The sequence below is a fragment of the Oncorhynchus masou genome, chromosome 14, assembly GCF_036934945.1.
Source record: "Oncorhynchus masou masou isolate Uvic2021 chromosome 14, UVic_Omas_1.1, whole genome shotgun sequence".
NCBI lineage: Eukaryota > Metazoa > Chordata > Actinopteri > Salmoniformes > Salmonidae > Oncorhynchus > Oncorhynchus masou.
Genome location: NC_088225.1, coordinates 35,228,575 through 35,253,877, shown reverse-complemented (window position 1 = coordinate 35,253,877; position 25,303 = coordinate 35,228,575). Strand labels below are relative to the sequence as shown.

The window sequence follows — 25,303 nt, the reverse complement described above, 5'->3', positions numbered from 1 at the left end:
GTATTCCAAGACACATTGTAAGAGCTGTAAAGGGAGAGGGAGAGAGAACAGGCAGAACCTGATATGTAAATGAGCAGAGCAAATGAAACTAACTTTTGACGACCTGATGATCATTCAGACTATGTTTCTATTGAGAGATAAAAGGTAAGACGACGATTGTTATGTTTATTCATGTAGTTAATGATATTGTTATGTGTATTCATATAGTTGAAGATATTGTTATGTGTATTCATGTAGTTGATGATATTGTTACAGTACACTCAGGGTATACCAGGGTGATCTCCTACTGTATCATAGGTCTATAGACCAGGGTGATCTCCTACTGTATCATAGGTCTATAGACCAGGGTGATCTCCTACTGTATCATAGGTCTATAGACCAGGGTGATCTCCTACTGTATCATAGGTCTATAGACCAGGGTGATCTCCTACTGTATCATAGGTCTATAGACCAGGGTGATCTCCTACTGTATCATAGGTCTATAGACCAGAGTGATCTCTTACTGCATCATAGGTCTATAGACCAGGGTGATCTCCTACTGTATCATAGGTCTATAGACCAGAGTGATCTCTTACTGCTCATAGGTCGATACACCAGGGTGATCTCCTACTGTATCATAGGTCTATAGACCAGGGTGATCTCCTACTGTATCATAGGTCTATAGACCAGGGTGATCTCCTACTGTATCATAGGTCTATAGACCAGGGTGATCTCCTACTGTATCATAGGTCTATAGACCAGGGTGATCTCCTACTGTATCATAGGTCTATAGACCAGGGTGATCTCCTACTGTATCATAGGTCTATAGACCAGGGTGATCGCCTACTGTATCATAGGTCTATAGACCAGGGTGATCTCCTACTGTATCATAGGTCTATAGACCAGGGTGATCTCCTACTGTATCATAGGTCTATAGACCAGGGTGATCTCCTACTGTATCATAGGTCTATAGACCAGGGTGATCTCCTACTGTATCATAGGTCTATAGACCAGAGTGATCTCTTACTGCATCATAGGTCTATAGACCAGGGTGATCTCCTACTGTATCATAGGTCTATAGACCAGAGTGATCTCTTACTGCTCATAGGTCGATACACCAGGGTGATCTCCTACTGTATCATAGGTCTATAGACCAGTGTGATCTCCTACTGTGTCATAGGTCTATAGACCAGGGTGATCTCCTACTGTATCATAGGTCTATAGACCAGGGTGATCTCCTACTGTATCATAGGTCTATAGACCAGGGTAATCTCCTACTGTATCATAGGTCTATAGACCAGGGTGATCTCCTACTGTATCATAGGTCTATAGACCAGGGTGATCTCCTACTGTATCATAGGTCTATAGACCAGGGTGATCTCCTACTGTATCATAGGTCTATAGACCAGGGTGATCTCCTACTGTATCATAGGTCTATAGACCAGGGTGATCTCCTACTGTATCATAGGTCTATAGACCAGGGTGATCTCCTACTGTATCATAGGTCTATAGACCAGAGTGATCTCTTACTGCATCATAGGTCTATAGACCAGGGTGATCTCCTACTGTATCATAGGTCTATAGACCAGAGTGATCTCTTACTGCTCATAGGTCGATACACCAGGGTGATCTCCTACTGTATCATAGGTCTATAGACCAGGGTGATCTCCTACTGTGTCATAGGTCTATAGACCAGGGTGATCTCCTACTGTATCATAGGTCTATAGACCAGGGTGATCTCCTACTGTATCATAGGTCTATAGACCAGGGTAATCTCCTACTGTATCATAGGTCTATAGACCAGGGTGATCTCCTACTGTATCATAGGTCTATAGACCAGGGTGATCTCCTACTGTATCATAGGCCTATAGACCAGGGTGATCTCCTACTGTATCATAGGTCTATAGACCAGGGTGATCTCCTACTGTATCATAGGTCTATAGACTTGTCTTCTCAAAACAGACTTAAAACACAATCAACAATCAAACATTTTCTGTTAATGCTGTTAATGCTTTTCACTCAGGAAGGTTTGTTGAGTGAAAGAGAGACAAATAAATATTGTGGAGAGACTAACAACAACTTACACTTCCTCAAAACAGTTTGTGTGTGTTCATTAGTTCCCACCGTAGCAAAACGCTTTTCAACAGAAACCGTCACATTGTACTGCGTTTACAGTGAACTGTTTGTGTTTTATGCAACTGTCACGGTTGTTGTAATGGACGGACCAAGGCACAGCGTGTGTTGAGTTCCACATATTAATTTAAAGTGAAACTACTTAACAAAACAATAACCAAGCAACAAAACATGACTACGTGGTGCAACACAAAACAACAATGGAGAACTGAAGCATGATCCCCAATTAGAGACAACGATAATCAGCTGCCTCTAATTGGGAACCATACCAAAAACACCAACATAGAAATAGGAAAACTAGAACACCCCCCTAGTCATGCCTTGATCTACAACACCATAGAGAACCAAAGGCTCTCTTTTTTCAGGGCGTGACAGCAACATTTTAACTGTTGGCTGTGGAGTAAACGCTTTTTACTCAGGGGTGGTATTTTGTGTGAAAGAGAGAGAAATAATTCTTGTGGAAAGACTAACAATAACTTACAATTCCTCAAAATAGGTTGTGTGTATTCATTAGTGCCATTTAAAACTGTTGGCTGTGGAGTAAACTAATGAATACATCCCAGGTTGTTGCCTACGACATAGAAATAGGAAAACTAGAACACCCCCCTAGTCATGCCTTGATCTACAACACCATAGAGAACCAAGGGATCTCTGAGGTCAGGGCGTGACAGCAACATTTTAAAACTGTTGGCTGTGGGGTAAACTAATGAACACATCCCAGGTTGTTGCCTACGACTCGGCATGTTGATAGCTGCCTGATGCTGAAACCTGATTGTAGCCTGAGGGGTAAACTATGATACCAGCCAGATATACTGGTTTTCTAAAGTTAGCCAGATTCAGTTAGCTTCACATTCCAGCTCAGACCTCATCCATCAGAATATACAGAACAAAACAGAAAAAATATCAATGTCTTGACATGTTCTGGTTGTGAATTCAGGCGACAAGGTGAGAATCCTGCCAGGGATTATTATAAAGTGTGTAGAGACATTAAATGTCTGGTGTAATGTTAGTATAGTGAAGTATAACACTCCTAACAGTAGATAAATTAAATGTCTGGTGTAATGTTAGTATAGTGAAGTATAACACTCCTAATAGTAGATACATTAAATGTCTGGTGTAATGTTAGTATAGTGAAGTATAACACTCCTAACAGTAGATAAATTAAATGTCTGGTGTAATGCTAGTATAGTGAAGTATAACACTCCTAATAGTAGATACATTAAATGTCTGGTGTAATGTTAGTATAGTGAAGTATAACACTCCTAACAGTAGATAAATTAAATGTCTGGTGTAATGCTAGTATAGTGAAGTATAACACTCCTAATAGTAGATACATTAAATGTATGGTGTAATGTTAGTATAGTGAAGTATAACACTCCTAACAGTAGATAAATTAAATGTCTGGTGTAATGTTAGTATAGTGAAGTAAAACACTCCTAACAGTAGATACATTAAATGTCTGGTGTAATGTTAGTATAGTGAAGTATAACACTCCTAACAGTAGATAAATTAAATGTCTGGTGTAATGTTAGTATAGTGAAATATAACACTCCTAACAGTAGATAAATTAAATGTCTGGTGTAATGTTAGTATAGTGAAGTATAACACTCCTAACAGTAGATCAATTAAATGTATGGTGTAATGTTAGTATAGTGAATGACAGTAAAACACTCCTAACAGTAGATCAATTAAATGTCTGGTGTAATGTTAGTATAGTGAAGTATAACACTCCTAACAGTAGATAAATTAAATGTATGGTGTAATGTTAGTATAGTGAATGACAGTAAAACACTCCTAACAGTAGATAAATTAAATGTCTGGTGTAATGTTAGTATAGTGAAGTAGAACACTCCTAACAGTGGATAAATTAAATGTATGGTGTAATGTTAGTATAGTGAATGACAGTAAAACACTCCTAACAGTAGATAAATTAAATGTATGGTGTAATGTTAGTATAGTGAATGACAGTAAAACACTCCTAACAGTAGATAAATTAAATGTCTGGTGTAATGTTAGTATAGTGAAGTAGAACACTCCTAACAGTAGATAAATTAAATGTATGGTGTAATGTTACTATAGTGAATGACAGTAAAACACTCCTAATAGTAGATACATTAAATGTCTGGTGTAATGTTAGTATAGTGAAGTATAACACTCCTAATAGTAGATAAATTAAATGTATGGTGTAATGTTAGTATAGTGAATGACAGTAAAACACTCCTAATAGTAGATACATTAAATGTCTGGTGTAATGTTAGTATAGTGAATGACAGTAAAACACTCCTAACAGTAGATAAATTAAATGTCTGGTGTAATGTTAGTATAGTGAAGTATAACACTCCTAATAGTAGATAAATTAAATGTCTGGTGTAATGTTAGTATAGTGACGTATAACACTCCTAACAGTAGATAAATTAAATGTCTGGTGTAATGTTAGTATAGTGAAGTATAACACTCCTAACAGTAGATAAATTAAATGTATGGTGTAATGTTAGTATAGTGAATGACAGTAAAACACTCCTAACAGTAGATAAATTAAATGTCTGGTGTAATGTTAGTATCGTGAATGACAGTAAAACACTCCTAACAGTAGATAAATTAAATGTCTGGTGTAATGTTAGTATAGTGAAGTAAAACACTCCTAACAGTAGATAAATTAAATGTCTGGTGTAATGTTAGTATAGTGAAGTAAAACACTCCTAACAGTAGATAAATTAAATGTCTGGTGTAATGTTAGTATAGTGAAGTATAACACTCCTAACAGTAGATAAATTAAATGTCTGGTGTAATGTTAGTATAGTGAATGACAGTAAAACACTCCTAACAGTCTACTTCTACTGAGACAGGTTGGTGTCAGTTTAATCATACAACATGGAGCTGACTGGACGTGGTCAAGTCAAATTCAATATATCAATATTCATATATTATAGTTCTACATTTAACATTTCATATGATAATGTAATTGTATCATAGTTCCACTATAGTGTAGTGATCCTCTATATTTCATATGATAATGTAATTGTACCATAGTTCCTCTATAGTGTAGTGATGGTGCTGCTAGTGAAAGAAAACATTAAGAGACAGAATACAGGCGGTGGAGTTTGCACAAAGTTTACGTACAACAATATATTGAACTAGGTAGACTGAGCATAGAGCTAAAGGCTATAACCACGGGGAAGAAACTGTTCAGATTGGGGTCTATAACATCCAATCACAGAGGTTTACAGCAGCTGACAGTTGCAACTTCATTGCTAATAACTCAAACTTCCTTTTTCAGATAAAGACATCATCTCTGTACAGATGTAGGATCTGAATTTGATCACCCTGTTGCAGGAAAACTAAAACTTGCAGTGTATTTGTTTTAAAAGGCTTCTGAAGTTTGTCATTTCCACTTTCCGATTTAAAATGTTAATTATAATCCACATAATTTTTCTGCTTTAGTAAACTGTCTCAAATTAAGATCCTACATCTGTAGCAAAACACCTGTCCTGCATGTATTCTCCTTTGACCATTTGACATCTTGTATTTACTGTTGTTTAGGCTGGTTGAATGAGTTGCCTATGAAAGCTACTTCATCTGTACGAAACAGGCGGCTGCACCAGTGACTGTAAGTTATGTGATTTCCTCATGTGAAATTAGAAGTATGTTTGTAGCCTACGCAGTTATAAAATGGCTGTTGAAACTGTGGCACATATTTCTCAGTACATTAGAAGTCAGATAAATGTGTTGAGACATAGGAAAGATGGGCAAACTCTCGTTGGTCTTGGCTTTCTACACACTATTATAAGGTTAGTCGATGTCAGACATTCAATAGTCAGAGTAGGTTTGAGCTGTGATCACTTATCATGCTGACAAACCTGATGGTCTCTGTGAACTGATCTGAACAGGTTTAGACTGGTCATCTATGATATGTAGGTTATATACAGTACATTCTCTGTCCTGCCACTGGTAGGACTATAACATTATGTGAACTGATCTGAACAGGTTTAGACTGGTCATCTATGATATGTAGGTTATATACAGTACATTCTCTGTCCTGCTACTGGTAGGACTATAACATTATGTGAACTGATCTGAACAGGTTTAGACTGGTCATCTATGATATGTAGGCTATAGCCGAGGTATAGACCTTGATCTGCATATCACTAACAAACTGCTATTATACATTATAACCTAGTCTACATTACATAATATAACATCTACGTATCACTAACAACTATACATTATAACCTAGTCTACTTTACATAATATAACATATCACTATCAACCCACTACTATACATTATAACCTAGTCTACTTTACATAATATAACATCTACATATCACTAACAACCCACCACTATACATTATAATCTAGTCTACTTTACAGAATATAACATCTACATATCACTAACAACCCACCACTATACATTATAACCTAGTCTACTTTACATAATATAACATATCACTAACAACCCACTACTATACATTATAACCTAGTCTACTTTACATAATATAACATCTACACATCACTAACAACCCACTACTATACATTATAACCTGGTCTACTTTACATAATATAACATATCACTAACAACCCACTACTATACATTATAACCTAGTCTACTTTACATAATATAACATATCACTAACAACCCACTACTATACATTATAACCTAGTCAACTTTACATAACATAACATCTACACATCACTAACAACCCACTACTATACATTATAACCTTTCTGAATGGATCAATGATTTCCCCCTCAGATCAATCATGTCCGTTTTATCCCTTCTGTCTACATTCTCAGATACATTTAGAAAATAACAGATTGAAAGATAATAAATAGCCACTTTTCATTAATAAAAATAAGTGTGAGACATGACCTTGTGTTGCTGTACTGTCTATAACTACCTTAACAAACAGTGACTTATTATTATTATTATTATTGTTGTTGCTGTACTGTCTATAACTACCTTGACAAACAGTGACTTATTATTATTACAGACAGTTGCCATGGAGATGAAATGTCACAACTACATATTCATGTGATTGCATTAAATCACCTGATTGTTTCTATATGTCTGTTAGTAAATGTTTTATTTCTCAAAAGAGATAATGGATAAATGTGAACAATTGACATTCAGTAATTAGTTGTCACCATATTAACCACAACCAACATGTTGGATCTCTGTTTAGGGGTCAGTGCTCTAAAATGAGTCTCTCTGGGGAGAGAGAGGAGGGGGGCCCTGCCTCTAAAATGCATCTCTCTGGGGGACATGACACCAAAGCTAAGAGGTAAGATGACCATTTATAAAGAATTTATCGAGTTCATTAAATAAATAAATAGCTATCTTAAGATGAAACACTATATATCCATTGTTAATCAGGAATGTAATGTTGGTATCCTGTATATTAGACTGTGATATGTGGTTGTCTCACCTAGATATCTATATAATATTATTTAACAGGAATGTTGGTATCCTGTATATTAGACTGTGATATGTGGTTGTCTCATCTAGATATCTATATATCCATTATTTAACAGGAATGTTGGTATCCTGTATATTAGACTGATATGTGGTTGTCTCACCTAGATATCTATATATCCATTATTTAACAGGAATGTTGGTATCCTGTATAATAGACTGTGATATGTGGTTGTCTCACCTAGATATCTATATAATATTATTTAACAGGAATGTTGGTATCCTGTATATTAGACTGTGATATGTGGTTGTCTCACCTAGATATCTATATAATATTATTTAACAGGAATGTTGGTATCCTGTATATTAGACTGTGATATGTGGTTGTCTCACCTAGATATCTATATAATATTATTTAACAGGAATGTTGGTATCCTGTATATTAGACTGTGATATGTGGTTGTCTCACCTTGATATCTATATATCCATTATTTAACAGGCATCTTGGTATCCTGTATATTTGACTGTGATATGTGGTTGTCTCACCTAGATATCTTAAGATGAATGCACTTACTGTAAATCACTCTGGATAAGAGCATCTGCTAAATCAGGGGGTTCTCAATCCGGGGTCTGTGGAGGTACTGCAGGGGTTCTCAATCCGGGATCTGTGGAGGTACAGCAGGGGTTCTCAATCCGGGGTCTGTGGAGGTACTGCAGGGGTTCTCAATCCGGGGTCTGTGGAGGTACTGCAGGGGTTCTCAATCCGGGGTCTGTGGAGGTACTGCAGGGGTTCTCAATCCGGGGTCTGTGGAGGTACTGCAGGGGTTCCACGGCACCCTGACTGTACTCATTGCAATGTTAGACATTTGATAGGATTTTCATGGCACGACCACTTTGCCTACTCTCAATTATTGACTAATATAATGGAATGCATCTTTTTTTAACCAATTCTGATCGTTGTTACAAGCAGAATTTTTACAATATTACTGTTATATCAACACACTCTTTGCACCCTTTAACAACTCTCAATAGCTTTGGCTTAGGAGGCATCAAGTCAATTGCCAAAAATGTTGCCAACAATGTTCATTTTCATCAAACACATATTATGCCTTCAATTTCCCAATTTAGGATCATTTTTAACTATGTTTTATTAAACTTTATTTAACAAGGCAAGTCAGTTAAGAACAAATTGTTATTTTCAATGACGGCCTAGTAACAGTGGGTTACAGTACATGTCTGTCTGTCACGCCCTGGTCTACATGTTATTTTCATTTATTGGGTCAGGCCAGGGTGTGACATGGGTTTATTTGTAGTGTGTTTCGTCTTGGGGTTGCGTGGAGTGTATAGATTGGTCTGTGGCTGCCTGAGGCGGTTCTCAATCAGAGTCAGGTGATTATCGTTGTCTCTGATTGGTAACCATATTTAGGTAGCCTGGGTTTCACTTTGTGTTTGTGGGTGATTGTTCCTGTCTCTGTGTTAGTTTCACCAGTCAGGCTCGGTCACTTTTGGATTTTCTTTTTTTTTCTTGTATTGGAAGAGAAGAGTACGAGCGCCATTCTCCTTGCGGAGATGGTGCTAAATACATCATCACGGTCGGTCCCTGAGATTGGGCTGGCTAACACGATTCGTTTTGCTTGGAAGGAAAAGGAGTTGGAGCCGTTAGGACGAGAATCTTTTGGAAGAATTATATTGATGGGGATTCTAAAGCTGACGGTGAAGGACGTGTTTTGTTTCCAAGGCAACTCGTTGGAGGGAGCATACGATGTCGCGCTATGTACGGAAGAAAAACATGATGATATCCTTAGAAGGGCAAGAGCAGTGGGAGGTGAGAGGCCGATGTTCCACTACGAAATATCAAGTCTGGCGAAGAATAACTTTAGGGTTGTAACTGTTAACATTTACAACCCTTATGTTAAGGATGAAGAGGTGAGGGCTTTTCTAGGGAGATACATGGATAACGTTTCCTCAGCTAGGCACCTCAAAGACTCCCTTGGGTTTTGGAATGGGAGGAGAGGTTTCCAGGCCCTCCTCAGGGAGGACCCAAAGGGACATGGTGGATACTTTCATCCTCCTGCTATGTTCTCCCTTGGGGCTGACAGGGGGACATTGTTTTATGCACGTCAGCCCCCATTTTGCAGGCGCTGTATGGCCTATGGACACATTTTCGCCTCGTGCAGCATGAGAAAATGCAGATTTTGTGGATCTGAGGATCACGAGGCGAGGGGATTGTGACAAGCCTAAGACATGCCATGGGTGTGGCTCGTCAGCACACCTGTGGCGGGGGTGCCCGGGCCGTCAGAGGTCATATGCGTCTGCGGCTGGGGGGGGAGCAGGAGCGGGGGATGGGGGAAGAAGAGGAGGGGAAGGAAACATGCCTCATGACAAGACTACAAGTCCAGAGGGGAAGGCCACAAGGAAGGAAGAGGAGCAAGAAGTGGCGGATGGAAGAGAGAAGGAAACGGAAGGCACGGGAGTAGGAGAATCAGGAAAAGCGGTGGAAGAAGGCAACCGAGTGGAGGAGCATGAGAGAGAGAAGAAAGCGAGGGAGGAGTGGTAGAGAAGAAGACGGTGGAAGAGCAAGTGGACTGGGGGGAAAGTGACATGGTGGAAGAGATGAGGGGTATGGTGTTGGAGCTGGCGGGGGGGGGGGGGTGGTATCTCTCCACTGCCGCCATCACCAAAGAAGAGAATGAAGAGGAGGGTGCGATTGGCCGACAGTGAGGGGAAGGGGATGGCCAAGAGAGTGATGGGGGTGGGAGAAACCTCTGGGTTGCTGCTGGTTTCCCAAGACTCTCAACTTCATTTGGGTGGGGACACACCTAACAAGACTCAGGACTGGGTACAGGAGGAGGTGGGGAGTTTTTTGTTTGGGGACTCAGCCTCCCCAAATTTTTTCCAAACCAGCTGCAACACTGGGGAGGGGGAGGATTGTGGGGGTAGACCCAGGGTGCAGGGCACCCCGAAGCCAAACACTATTCCTGCATCCTGGGATGGTGTGATGGAGGAAGAGGGGGGGATGTCGGGATTACAGATGGTGTTCTCACCGGTAGATATGGAGCAGGGGAGTCTCCTGTTTTTTTTTTTTTTTCTGTCTGAGTTTAGAATTTGAGTGTATTACATGTTTTTTGTTTTTTTTCATGGAGTCTAATTTTACTTTTGTTAGTTTAAATGTAAGGGGTTTAAGAGATATTGTTAAGAGGAGGGTGGTTTTTAGTTATTTGGAGGGTGTGGGTTTTGATTTTTGTTTTTTACAGGAGGTTCACCTGAGGGATGTAGGGGATGTTAGTAGATTTAAGAGGGAGTGGGACAAGGGAGAGTCGGTTTGGGGTGTAGGGGGGGTGCACTCATCGGGGGTAGGGATTTTGTGTGGGCACAGGGAGGTAAAAGTGGAGGATTCCTTTGTGGTAATGCAGTGGAGGGTTATAGGGGTGGATGTCGCGATAAGGGATTGTACATTTAGATTAGTGGTGGTGTATGGGCCACAGGTGGTGGCAGACAGGAAGGAGATGGTGGACTGTCTGACGCCCCTGTGTGTTACAAATAGGAAATTAGTGATAGGGGGGGATTTTAATACAGATTTAGGAAGAGGGGGGGATAACAGTGCAGGCGCCATTTCCAGGCTAATGGCTTGCCATGGTCTGGTAGATGGTGGTATGCACACTACTCCGAAAATGGACTGTCCTACATGGCGTAACTCCAGGGGGGTTGAGCGGAGGCTCGATTATATTTTTGTACCCAGGTCTTTGGGAAAGTTGTCTGGGCGGCTGTTGCCTGTTTTCTTTTCGGATCACGACGGGGTGCTCCTGCAGGTGGGGTCGTCGGTCTGCCTCTTTGGTAAGGGGTACTGGAAGCTAGGTCGGGATGTGCTGGAGGAGCAGGCTTTTGTTGACGGGTTTTTTGTTTTCTTTAGGAGGCTTGAGGGTCTCCGGTCCATGTGCAAGGGGGTGTTAGAGTGGTGGGAATTAGTCAAGGTGAGGATTAGGGCTTTTATAATAGGGTATTGCAAGAGGGAAAAAAGGGAGGAGAGGAGGGAGGTGGATCGTATCCAAAGGTTAATTGAACTCGAATACGAGGCAGGCAACCTCGGCGGGTCGTTTGACTGGGAGAGATCCTCAACCCTAAAGGCGCAGCTCAGGGAGTTGCAGGAGCGGAAGGCTCGAGCTTTCCTGGAGCGTGCGCATAGCGGCTTTCTAGAACATAATGAGACTTGTTCTGCTATGTTCTTTAAGTTGGTTAGGGCAAGACAGAGTAGGAAGGTAATGCATGGTGTTAGGGAAGAAAATGGTAGTATAGTTAGAGAACCAGAGGATATGGTCAGGGTGACAACTGATCATTTCCAAGGTTTATTTAAGGAAAGGGAAATAGATGTAGAGCAGGGAAATGTGTTTTTAGAACACTTGTCCAGGCGGTTGCCGGAGGACATTAGAGAAGTGATGGAGGCCCAGATTTCACTAGAAGAGGTTGAGAGCGCTCTTAGGAGGATGGGAAAAGGGAAGGTGCCTGGGATGGATGGGCTGCCGGCCGAGTTTTATCTCAAGTTTTGGGGTATACTTGGACCAGTGGTCCTCGAAGTCTTGAAGGCCATCCTTGAGACGGGGGTCCCGGGGGGATCAATGGCTGTTGGTGTGCTGTCACTTTTATATAAGAAGGGGAAGTAACTGACCTTGGCAACTGGCGGCCGTTGACCATGCTGTGTGTAGATTACAAGCTACTTGCAAAGGTTTTAGCAGACCGGTTGCGCACAGCCCTTCCCTACGTCGTTCATGAGGATCAGACGTGCGGGGTAGAGGGCCGCTCTATTAGATGGAACCTACAGTTAATCAGGGACTCCATCGCTTGGGTTGAAGATAGAGGACTGCCTTTTATGGTAGCAGCGCTAGATCAGGCGAAAGCCTTTGATCACGTGAATAGATCCTTTTTATTCAGAGTGTTAGGTCGATTAGGATTTGGGGAGAAGTTTATAGAATGGATTCGTACATTATATGTCGGAGCGGGGTGCCGAGTTAGTGTAAATAGTCACTTGGGTGACGTTTTTGACCTCTCGTCTGGGGTCAGGCAGGGGTGCCCACTCTCGGCTCTCCTCTTCGTTCTGTACATGGAGCCTCTGGGGGCTGCCATTAGGGCAGACACAGGGGTGGAAGGTCTGCTGATCCCTGGAAGTGGTGGACTGCGTGTTAAGATGACGCAGTACGCCGACGACACTTCCTTGTTGTTGTGCAAGGACTCGTGCCTGACAAGGTCCCTTGCCATCTTTGGGGATTTCACTCGAGCGTCGGGAGCAGTTCTGAACCATGCAAAGTCTTCCGTCAAGTTTTTCGGAAGATGGCGCGGTAGAACGGATGTGCCTGGAGGGTTATCTCTCTGTGAGGGGGCCCTGAGGATTCTCGGGGTCCATTTTGAGACCTCCGGCTCTGCGACGCTAAACTGGAACATGCGTATTGCAGTGGTACAGAGGAAGCTAGCAATGTGGAAAGCTAGGTATTTGTCTTTTATGGGCAAAGTCCTGGTCCTAAAGGTGGATGTGTTGCCGTCGCTTTTGTATTTGGCATACATCTACCCATTGACGGCTTGTCTGAGAAGGCCTCTAGTGAAGCTTGTGTTTCAGTTTATGTGGAGTGGCAGGTATGAGTGGGTCGCCAGGGCACGCATGATCTGTCCCATCGGGGAGGGAGGTAGGGGGGTACCACATTTCCCCCTCAAGCTGGACACAATTTTTGTTTCTTTCTTGTTAACGGAGCTTGCTCAGCCAGTGATACACCCGTCCGGTTACCTCCTGCGGGTGTTTTTCTTGTATCAGGCGAGAAGCATAATGGTGTGGTCTAACACGGGTCCTCGGGCGGAACAGCTGCCGTGGCACTTTGGTCATGCGGCCAAGTGGCTGCGTGCGCACCCTGAGGTTGAAGTTGCCCGAGTAGGTTTAGATCATAGGCACCTGTACGAGGAGGTCAGAAAGGCAGGGAGTCCAGCGCCTGTAGTGGGCATCTCGGAAGCGGTCTGGGAGGGAGTGCAGGTGCGGGGTCTGGACAACAGGCTCAAGGACCTGAATTGGTTGAGCCTTCATAAGTGTTTGCTGGTACGTTCCATCTTGTACCGGTTTAGTTTAGTGCAGTCCCCCACCTGTCCAAGATCCTCTTGTGGCAGGGAGGAGACTGTGCGTCATGTCTTTTGGGACTGTGCCTTTGCCGGAGTAGTATGGGCTAGGGCACGGGTGTTGTTAGGTTTGGTAAAGGGGGATTTTGTATTGACGTGGGCCAGGTTAGAGAGGGGTGTAGGGAGAGCGAGAGGGACGGATAGGGATAGGTTTCTGCTCTGGCTTCTCATGAGTCTCTTTAAACGGGGGCTGTGGGAAGCAAGGCTGAACATGGAGAAGACAGGGAGAGATTGGGGGGTGGAAGGGATAGTGAGGAGAGTGGAAGGAGATTTGAGGGGGAGGATGAAGAGGGAGGAGAGGAAGTGGGTGCAGCATGCTGCTCGGGAGAGGTGGAAGGGGGGTTTAGGGCTGGGTGTCATTTAGATTTGTAAGAGGATAGATTAGGGACGGGGAGATAGGGAAAGGTGTTTTGTAGGGTGACGGGGAGGGAAGATGCTCCTCTGAGGTTTTGTTTGGGGTTTATGTTTAGTTTAATTTAATTAGTTTAATTAAAAATGTCATTATTTGTGTATGTATGTAAATTATGATTTGTAAAGAATGAATGGTACTGAAGATAATAAATTATTTTTTATATAAAAAAAAAAAGGGCTGTTTCGGTTTTCGACGTTTGTTGTTTTGTATTGTTCGTGTTTCGTCATTATTAAAGATGTATCGAACGAACCACGTTGCATTTTGGTCCGGTCCTTATTCCAACTCTTCGTCAGAGAAGGAGGTAGAAGAAACCCGTTACACTGTCATTAAACCATGTAATGATTAGATAGTGAAAAAAATATATATATATTTCAAAATTTATTTCAGAAGTTAAAGCTGATTTTTGAACATTTATGATGTATAGCGTTTTGGAATGAAACTCTTCTTATGTTTCCCCATCTGAGCTCAGAGTAGATGAGAGATGTAATGTTTGTCTCTGTTGTGTTGAAGACCAATCCAGCAGGAGAGACCAGCCTCCCCTGTACCCAGCTGTGTGTCCATGAAGAGTGACAAGTCTATGGAACCTCCTCTAACCTTTAGAGAGGGAGACTTTTCTACTGAACAAAGGTAAGAAGAACTCATGGGTCCTGGTCAGTGAGTTAAACAACACTGTCTCTAGTCATTTCTCCTCTCCCATTTTCCCATTTATTGTTGTTGTTTTCATAATCCATAGGCTAATCCTTTTGTCCATTTTTATAGTCCTAAAACAATATTAAACAGACACAATGTTTCCTCCGTGTGTGTGTGTGTGTGTGTGTGTGTGTGTGTGTGTGTGTGTACTCCCTGGATGAGGATATTTAATCTCATGTTTTGTCCACAGAAACCAACAGGAGAGATCGGAGTCAGAGTATCTCAGTGGTCAGTCTTCCCAGAGTCATCAAACAGACCTGGACTCCATATTCAGTGTATGTGGTCCTGTTATGTACATTTGTTTTTGTTTACCTCAAGTGAAGTTGACTGTCAATCATTCATTAATGTGTTAATGAGAAAGCATTTATTTTCTTGCTTAACTTATTTACTTGATTTATTTCAGATGCTTGAAGAGAAAATTCTGACATTTGTGAAGAACGAGCTGAAGATGTTCAAGAGGATTCTTAGTCCAGAACTCCCAGAAGGCTTTGAGAGTCAGAAGCAGGATAAGGAAGTGGTGGATGCTGAAGATGAGCAGCAGGAGAGCAGTGCCAGAGAGGGGGCTCTGAAGATCACACTGCACATCCTGAGGAAAATGAACCAGAAGGAGCTTGCTGACACACTGGAGAAATGTAAGATCTGTCTGCCTCATGTTGAATGATGTTTTATAATATTTAAAAGCTGTAGCTAAATTACAGCTAAAGTAGCTGTGTAACTCAATGATATTGTAACAGCCTTAACACAACACCTAGTGACCTCATCAAGTAGCAGCAGGGATGTGTTGTGGTGATTCATTTAGAGAAAGAGACAACATTAATAATACAATCAATAATACCAATAATAATATAATCAGTCACACCAGTCTGTAATGCATTATGAAAACATTTACACATTTATACAGTCAGTTTAGAGAAGAAATTATTATAATGTACAACTTTATAACAGTCCTACAATACTGTAGGCATTAAAAGAGATTAATATTAATATCCTCTGTGTTATTTCTAGATTCAGATGAGCTTGCTGTGATTTGCCAACGTGAACTCAAATCTAATCTAAAGAAGAAGTTTCAATGTGTATTTGAGGGCATCGCTAAACAAGGAAACCCAACACTTCTCAATAAGATCTACACAGAGCTCTACATCACAGAGGGTGGAACAGGAGAGGTCAATAATGAACATGAGCTGAGACAGATTGAGACAACAACCAGGAAACAAGCAACACCAGAGACTCCAATCAAATGTAACAACATCTTCAAACCCTTAACTGGACAAGACAAACTTATCAGAACTGTGCTGACAAAGGGAGTCGCTGGCATTGGAAAAACAGTCTCTGTGCAGAAGTTCATTCTGGACTGGGCTGAAGGAAAAGCTAATCAGGATGTCCAATTTGTATTTTCATTCCCTTTTCGGGAGCTGAATTTGATGAAAGAGGACAAACACACTTTGACTGAACTTCTCAATCACTTCTCAATGGAAACCAAAGAATCAAGAATCTCCAACTATAACAATTACAAAGTTCTGTTCATCTTTGATGGTCTGGATGAGTGCCGACTGCCCCTAGACTTCCAGAAGAACAAGATCTGTTGGGACGTCACAGAGTCAACCTCAGTGGATGTTCTGCTGACAAATCTCATCAAGGGAAATCTGCTTCCCTCTGCTCTCATCTGGATAACTACCCGACCAGCAGCAGCCAATAAGATCCCATCATGGTGTGTTGACCAGGTAACAGAGGTACGAGGGTTCAATGACCCACAGAAGGAGGAGTACTTCAGGAAGAGATTCAGTGATGAGGACCTGGCCAGCAGAATCATCTCACACATAAAGACATCAAGGAGCCTCCACATCATGTGCCACATTCCAGTCTTCTGTTGGATTTCTGCAACAGTCCTTGAACACATGCTGAAACATAAGAGAGAAGAGATGCCCAAGACTCTGACTGAGATGTACACACACCTTGTGGTGTTTCATACCACACAGAAGAATGAAAAGTATCTTGGGAAAGAAGAGACAGGTCCACACTGGAATAAAGAGAGCCTTCTGTCACTGGGAAAACTGGCTTTTCAACAGCTTGTGAAGGGCAATCTGATTTTCTATGAAGAAGACCTGAAAGAGTCAGGCATTGATGTCAATGAAGCCTCAGTGTACTCAGGATTGTGCACACAGCTCTTTAAAGAGGAATGTGGGCTGTACCAGGACAAGGTGTACTGCTTTGTTCATCTGAGCATTCAGGAGTTTCTGGCTGCTGTATATGTGTTCCTCTCATTCATCAACAACAATGAGAATCTAATTGACAACCTGCAAACAAAAGACAATACTGAAGTTACTGTCTACAAGAGTGCTGTGGATAAAGCATTCCAAAGTGAGACAGGAAACCTGGACCTTTTCCTCCGCTTCCTCCTGGGCCTCTCACTGGAGTCCAATCAGAAGCACTTACGAGGTCTACTGACAAAGACAAGAAGCAGCTCACAGAGCCATGAAGAGACAGTCAAGTACATCAAGGAGAAGATCAGGGAGGATCTCTCTCCAGAGAGGAGCATCAATCTGTTCCACTGTCTGAATGAACTGAATGACCAATCCCTAGTGGAGGAGATCCAAAGCTACCTGAGCTCAGGAAGTCTCTCTAGAGCCAACCTATCACCTGCACAGTGGTCAGCTCTGGTCTTTGTGTTGCTGACTTCAGAAAAGGAGCTGGATGTGTTTGACCTGAAGAAATACTCCAGATCAGAGGAAGGTCTTCTGAGGCTGCTGCCAGTGGTCAAAGCCTCCAGAGCTGCTCTGTGAGTAAATAAAATGACATTTAAGAACTAATCATCAGGAAGAAATATTCAGTTTAGAGAAAATAATGTATTATAATTAGTATATAATTCTATATTGAAAAACATATTGAATAAATGCATTGATTTTCACATTATTATAACAAAATGACCACACAATTCTAGGAGACGGAAGATGAATCTATATGTTGTTTTGGATAATTAACCAAATGCATCTGCCATTGTCCTTCTACACTACTGGTGTTAAATGAACAGTGTGTTTGTGAAGTCATGATGATCTCTTTGTCAGGCTGTCAGGCTGTGGAGTCACAGAGGAAGGCTGTGCTTCTCTGGTCTCAGCTCTGAGGTCAAACCCCTCACACCTGAGAGAGCTGGACCTGAGCTACAATCACCCAGGAGACTCAGGAGTCAGACTGCTCTCTGCTGGACTGGAGGATCCACACTGCAGACTGGAGAAACTCAAGTATGTAGAGGGTTTGTGTCAATGTTCATATCAGACATGTTTGACTTATCAGGCTAGTTAAAACCAGTCCAGTGGTTTTAATATGATTTGACTCTTTGCATGCTGTCAGGCTGTGGAGTCACAGAGGAAGGCTGTGCTTCTCTGGTCTCAGCTCTGAAGTCAAACCCTTCACACCTGAGAGAGCTGGATCTGAGTAACAATGACCTGAAGGATTCAGGAGTGATGCTGCTCTCTGCTGGATTGGGGAATCCCCACTGTAAACTGGAGACTCTGAGGTCAGTATTCCTGTAGTTGGTCAACAAGTGAAGTGTTCACCAGATCCACATGTGTTTACCAGACACACATAGTCCACACCATATGTGTTTGGACAGTGAAGCTTACAGATTTAAATTTGATGCTATTCTCCAGCATTTTGGATTTGAGATATAATGTTTCATATTAGGTGACAGTACAGAATTTCACCTTTAATTTGAGGTTAAAGGTGAGAGGTTATCATGTTTTGTTGTAGCCTCTGTTATTGGTAATGGTGAGAGGTTAGCATGTTTTGTTGTAGCCTCTGTTATTGGTAATGGTGAGAGGTTAGCATGTTTTGTTGTAGTCTCTGTTATTGGTAATGGTGAGAGGTTAGCATGTTTTGTTGTTGTCTCTGTTATTGGTAATGGTGAGAGATTAGCATGTTTTGTTGTAGCCTCTGTTATTGGTAATGGTGAGAGATTAGCATGTTTTGTTGTAGCCTCTGTAACTTTCTCATTCATTATTATTCATGATTCATTCATGATTTTTCTTAATCAAGGCATCATCAGGATTAATTTATTATTGTTTAGAAACATGTTATCTACTCTCTTAGACAAAAAATTTCCCCACTCATCATCCACCATTTTATTATTGTTCAAAACACAACCAAAAAAAACTGCAAATGCAACCAACGAGTTCATGACCAAATACTAACTAACTTCTTTAATACACTATAAGTAAATTGGTCAGATTACTTCTTCTAATGGGTAGACTGGAAACATAGTTTTTAAAAGTTTAATACCTAGGATAGGATAAGTAATCCTTCTCACCCCCCCCCCCCCATAAATGATTTAGATGCACTATTGTAAAGTGGCTGTTCCACTGGATGTCAGAAGGTGAATTCACCAATTTGTAAGTCGCTCTGGATAAGAGCGTCTGCTAAATGACTTAAATGTAATGATGTAAATGTAATCGTGAAACAGATATGTATTAAAATATCCTCAAATAAAAGGTGACATTATATACTGTCACCTCATATGAAACATTTGATCTGAAATCCAAAATGCTGGAGATTAGAGACACATTTAAAATGTTAGCTTCACTGTCTAAATAGATATGGTGTGGACTGTTGACTCAATACAATCTAAATCTGATACCTCACTGTCTAAATAGATATGGTGTGGACTGTATACTCAATACAATCTAAATCTGATACCTCACTGTCTGTCTTCTGACTGATACTGCTTTTTAAACTGGTCTGGTCAGTCTACTATAATATTTGTACTATACATGTTTCTATCTACAAGCAATACTTTGATCATTTGTCATTTTGTATGATACACTATTTTACGAATAAATATGGCAGGTTTCAGGACACTGATATATCTGAATATGTTGAAAAAATATACTGTCCCTATTTTCACCACCAAAGAATATCAGTGTGATTTTAATATGATTTGACTCTTTGCAGGCTGTCAGGCTGTCTAGTCACAGAGGAAGGCTGTGCTTCTCTGGTCTCAGCTCTGAGGTCAAACCCCTCACACCTGAGAGAGCTGGACCTGAGCTACAATCACCCAGGAGACTCAGGAGTCAGACTGCTCTCTGCTGGACTGGAGGATCCACACTGCAGACTGGAGAAACTCAAGTATGTAGAGGGTTTATGTCAATGTTCATATCAGACATGTTGGACTTATCAGGCTGGTTAAGACAAACATTCTGACCACCACTTGGACAAAGTTATATGCTGACCGTTTGTGTGTGTGTGTGTGTATGTGTGTGTGTGTGTGTATCCCTCAATGACTGTCTGTTCTTCTGCTTACCGATACAGTGTGGAACATGGTGGAGAGAACAGAATGAAACCTGGACTTAGAAAATGTGAGTGTTGACTGCTGTGAAGAATATGACTAAGAATAAGTCTTAATTCAAGTTAAGTCAAAGACCACCATCATTACTGACTTGGTCACATTAAATATCAGCTGTAGTTCTACAGAAGCAGAAATCAGGGACACCAACGTTTACAAAGAGTTGATATGACTGTGTGTGTGTGTGTGTAATTAATAGGAATAAGTGTGTTTTATATTACCATACAGTATAACATATGATTCATTCATTCATTCAACAAGTCTCAAGTTACCTTAACTTCTCCTTTTGATACCTAGAAACATCTACATTAAATGAATTAGTGAAAAGTGAGTTAACATTCGAATGTGAATGATGATGATTTCTAATATTGTGTCTGGTTTCATCCATCAGATGTCTGTGATCTCACACTGGACCTAAACACAGTAGACAGACTCCTCTCTCTGTCTGAGGAGAACAGAAAGGTGACATGGAGGACAGAGGAGCAGCCGTATCCTGATCACCCAGAGAGATTTGAGGGCTGTAAACAGGTGCTGTGTAGAGAGGGTCTGACTGGGCGCTGTTACTGGGAGGTAGAGTGGAGTGGGGGGGCTGGTATAGGAGTGACATATAAAGGAATCAACAGGAGAGGATGGGGTGATGACTGTTGTCTTGGATACAATGACAAGTCCTGGAGTCTGTTCTGCTCTGACAACAGTTACACTGCCTGGCACAATAGTAATCCCACTACCATAGACGTCCCCTCCTCCAGCTCCCACAGAGTAGGAGTGTATCTGGACTGGCCAGCCGGCACTCTGTCCTTCCACAGAGCCTCCTCTGTCACACTGACCCACCTGTACACATTCACCTCCACATTCACTGAGCCCCTCTATCCAGGGTGTTGTGTTGATTACAACTCCTCAGTGTCCCTGTAAATAATAACCTGACACACACACACACTAGACAAAAACACACACACTGGACAAAGACACACACACTGGACACACACACACACAGGACAAATACTGGATTCACACACAGACATACACACACACACACTGGCTGGACACACACACTGGACACACTCCCTCTGTCAGTGATACACACATACACACTGGACACACAATGGATTCACACACACACTGGACAAACAAACACACACACACTGGACAAACAAACACACACACACTGGACAAACAAACACACACACAGTGGACACACACACACACAGGACAAATACACACACACACACACAGAACAAACACACACACTCTGGATACACACACACTGGACAAACAAACACTGGACAAATACACACACACAGGGCAAATACACACACACACACACACACACACACTGGACAAACACACACTGGACAAATACACACACACACAGTGGACACACACACACACACACACTGGACGAACACACACTGGACAAATACACACACACACAGTGGACACACACACACACACACACTGGACAAATATACACACACACAGGACACACACACACACTGGACAAATACACACACGCACACACACACACAGTGGACACACACACACACACACACACACACACACACACTGGACAAATACACACACACACAGGACACACACACACACGACACACACTGGACACACACACACACTGGACACACACACACACACACTGGACACACACACACACTGGACACACACACACACTGGACAAAAACACACACACACACACACACACACTAGACAAACACACACACTGGACACTGGACACACACACTGGACACACACACACACACTGGATTCACACACAGACATACACACACACACATACACTGGCTGGACACACACACACTGGATTCACACACACACACACTGGATTCACACACACACACACACACTGGACAAACAAACACACACTGGACAAACACACACACACACTGGACAAACACACACACACACACTGGACAAACACACACACACACACTGGACAAACAAACACACGCACACTGGACAAACAAACACACACACACACACACACACACACAGTGGACACACACACACACAGGACAAATACACACACACACACACAGAACAAACACACACACTCTGGATACACACACACACTGGACAAAAAAAACACTGGACAAAAACACACACACACACACAGTGGACACACACACAGGCCAAATACACACACACACACACACACACTGGACAAACACACAATAGACAAATACACAGGACAAATACACACACACACTGGACAAACACACACTGGACAAATACACACACACACACACAGTGGACACACACACACACACTGGACAAATATACACACACACAGGACACACACACACACACTGGACAAATACACACACACACACACACACACACACACACACACACACACACTGGACAAATACACACACACACAGGACACACACACACACTGGACACACACACACACTGGACACACACACACACTGGACACACACACACACTGGACACACACACACACACACTAGACAAACACACACACTGGACACTGGACACACACACTGGATTCACACACAGACATACACACACACACATACACTGGCTGGACACACACACACTGGATTCACACACACACACACTGGACAAACAAACACACACTGGACAAACAAACACACACTGGACAAACAAACACACACACACACTCGACAAACAAACACACACACTCGACAAACAAACACATACTGGACAAACACACACACACTGGACATACACACACAAACAGGACAAAAACACAAACTCTGGATACACACACACTGGACAAACACACACTGGACAAACACACACTGGACAAACACACACACACACACACACACACACACACACACACACAGTGGACACACAAACATAGGACAAATACACACACACACACACACACTCTGGACACACACACTCTGGACACACACACACACACTCTGGACACACACACACACACACTGGACACACACACACACTGGACACACACTCTGGACACACGCACACACTCTGGACACGCGCACACACACACTGGACAAACACACACTGGACAAATACACACACACACACACACAGTGGACACACACACACACAGTGGACACACACACACACAGTGGACACACACACACACACACACACAGTGGACACACACACACACACAGTGGACACACACACACACACACACAGTGGACACACACACACACACACAGTGGACACACACACACACACACAGTGGACACACACACACACACACACAGTGGATACAGTGGACACACACACAGTGGACACACACACACACACACACAGTGGACACAGTGGACACACACACAGTGGACACAGTGGACACACACACACAGGACACACACACACTCTGGACACACACACACTGTACAAATACACACACACACACACATAGTGAACACACACACACACTGGACACACGCACACATGACACACACTGGACACACACACACATGACACACACTGGACACACACACACATGACACACACTGAACACACACACAGTGGACACACACACACTGGACACACACACACACTGGACACACACTCTGGACACACACACAAATACTCTGGACACACACACTGGACACACACACACACACACTGGACAAACACACACTGGACAAATTCACAAACTCTGGACACACACACATACACAGTGGACAAATACACACACACACACTCTGGACACACACACACTCTGGACACACACACACACACTCTGGACACACACACACAATCTGGACACACACACACACACTCTGGACACACACACACACTCTGGACACACACACACACACTCTGGACCTACACACACACACGCTCTGGACACACACACACTCTGGACACACACACACTCTGGACACACACACACACACACACATGCGCGTCTTTCTATAGTTGTGAGGACCTCTTACAACAACACTGTTAAAATACCAATGTGATCATGTGTTGTCTTTAATGTTGAAAAACAAATTGTATAATTATATACAATTATATATGGACATACGCTCCATAGTTGCACAAGTATACAAGGATATATTGTTTTTTTTATTAATAAAACATCTATGAAACAAGTAAAGCTTGTTAATTGTGAAAACAGTTTGTTTATTGATTTTACGTTTCCTCTGTCAGGGTTTTCCTGTGGTGAAGTAGAGGAGGACCAAAACGCAGCGTGGTTATATTGACTCATGTTTAATTAAAACAGATAAACATGAACACTACAAAACAATAAACCTGGAAAACCAAAAACAGCCCTATTTCTTTTTATAAAAAATAATTTATTATCTTCAAAACCATTCATTCTTTACAACTCATAATTTACATACATACTCAAATAATGGTATTTTAATTAAACTAATTAAACTAAACATAAACCCCAAACAAAACCTCAGGGGAGCATCTTCCCTCCCCGTCACCCTACAAAACACCTTTCCCTATCTCCCCGTCCCTAATCTATCCTCTTACATACCTTAAGGGAACATTTCGACAATCACCGTATAGTTAGTGAGAAAGTCCCTATTGGAACTGTACGGTCCCTTACTAGACGTCCGAAAACATTTTAGAAATTCGGGGACGGCGTCGGGCCGAGCGGTAGGGCCAGACCTACCGGGAAGTCATCAAATGAACTTTGTCGGACATTCGGTTTTCGTTTAATAAAATAAACAAATTTTAGCCCATTTTTGCGCAATGCCGAAATATCCCACAAGAGGGCATAAGCAATCATATTGCTATTGGACAAAACATCACGAATCACGACGTGCCATATCTCGGAAACCGAAAATATTTCGAAGCCGAAACTTGGTGAGCGTAGGTTTGGCATTATGGGAAGATGGCCCCGAACAAGATGGCGTCTAGGCCTCAACGGTTTTTGAGTTATGGCCATATTTCTGGGATTAAAGGTCCAAAATGAAAATAGAGAAAAGATTTTTTCACTTCACGTCAAAGTCAAGGAGCCTCCGGTGTCAATAAAAAAAAATCGGCCATTTATCTATCGTCATTTACGAGAAATCGTACGTTGACCAGATCGTGATGTTCAGATATAGGTGTTTTTTTTTCAACGGTTACAGATCCAGTTGCAGGGTGTTCATACGAGTATTTTTAAAATGTGCTGCGGAGCTCTGCGACATTTCTGTGATTTTCTATGATTTTCTGAAATAACACACACTCA

At 42.0% G+C, this 25,303-nt stretch overlaps 1 protein-coding gene across 3 annotated transcripts in view; it reads left to right on the top strand.

The window, feature by feature from the left end:
* The window catches only part of LOC135554797 (NACHT, LRR and PYD domains-containing protein 3-like), a 133,373-nt gene extending 110,971 nt beyond the window's left edge, over positions 1 to 22,402 (top strand). The window contains exons 4-12 of one of the 3 annotated variants that reach the window (XM_064987235.1): positions 14,595 to 14,711; positions 14,965 to 15,049; positions 15,178 to 15,406; positions 15,786 to 17,550; positions 17,837 to 18,033; positions 18,129 to 18,285; positions 19,716 to 19,889; positions 20,073 to 20,119; positions 20,498 to 22,402. In XM_064987235.1, coding sequence (XP_064843307.1) covers positions 14,595 to 14,711; positions 14,965 to 15,049; positions 15,178 to 15,406; positions 15,786 to 17,550; positions 17,837 to 18,033; positions 18,129 to 18,285; positions 19,716 to 19,889; positions 20,073 to 20,119; positions 20,498 to 21,018 — 3,292 coding nt within the window. In that variant the 3' untranslated portion in view covers positions 21,019 to 22,402. Of the gene's footprint in view, positions 1 to 14,594; positions 14,712 to 14,964; positions 15,050 to 15,177; positions 15,407 to 15,779; positions 17,551 to 17,836; positions 18,034 to 18,119; positions 18,286 to 19,715; positions 19,890 to 20,072; positions 20,120 to 20,497 lie in introns of those variants that run through there. The other 2 variants (XM_064987234.1, XM_064987233.1) reach the window with 2 other exon arrangements.
* The last annotated feature ends 2,901 nt before the right edge of the window (positions 22,403 to 25,303 follow it).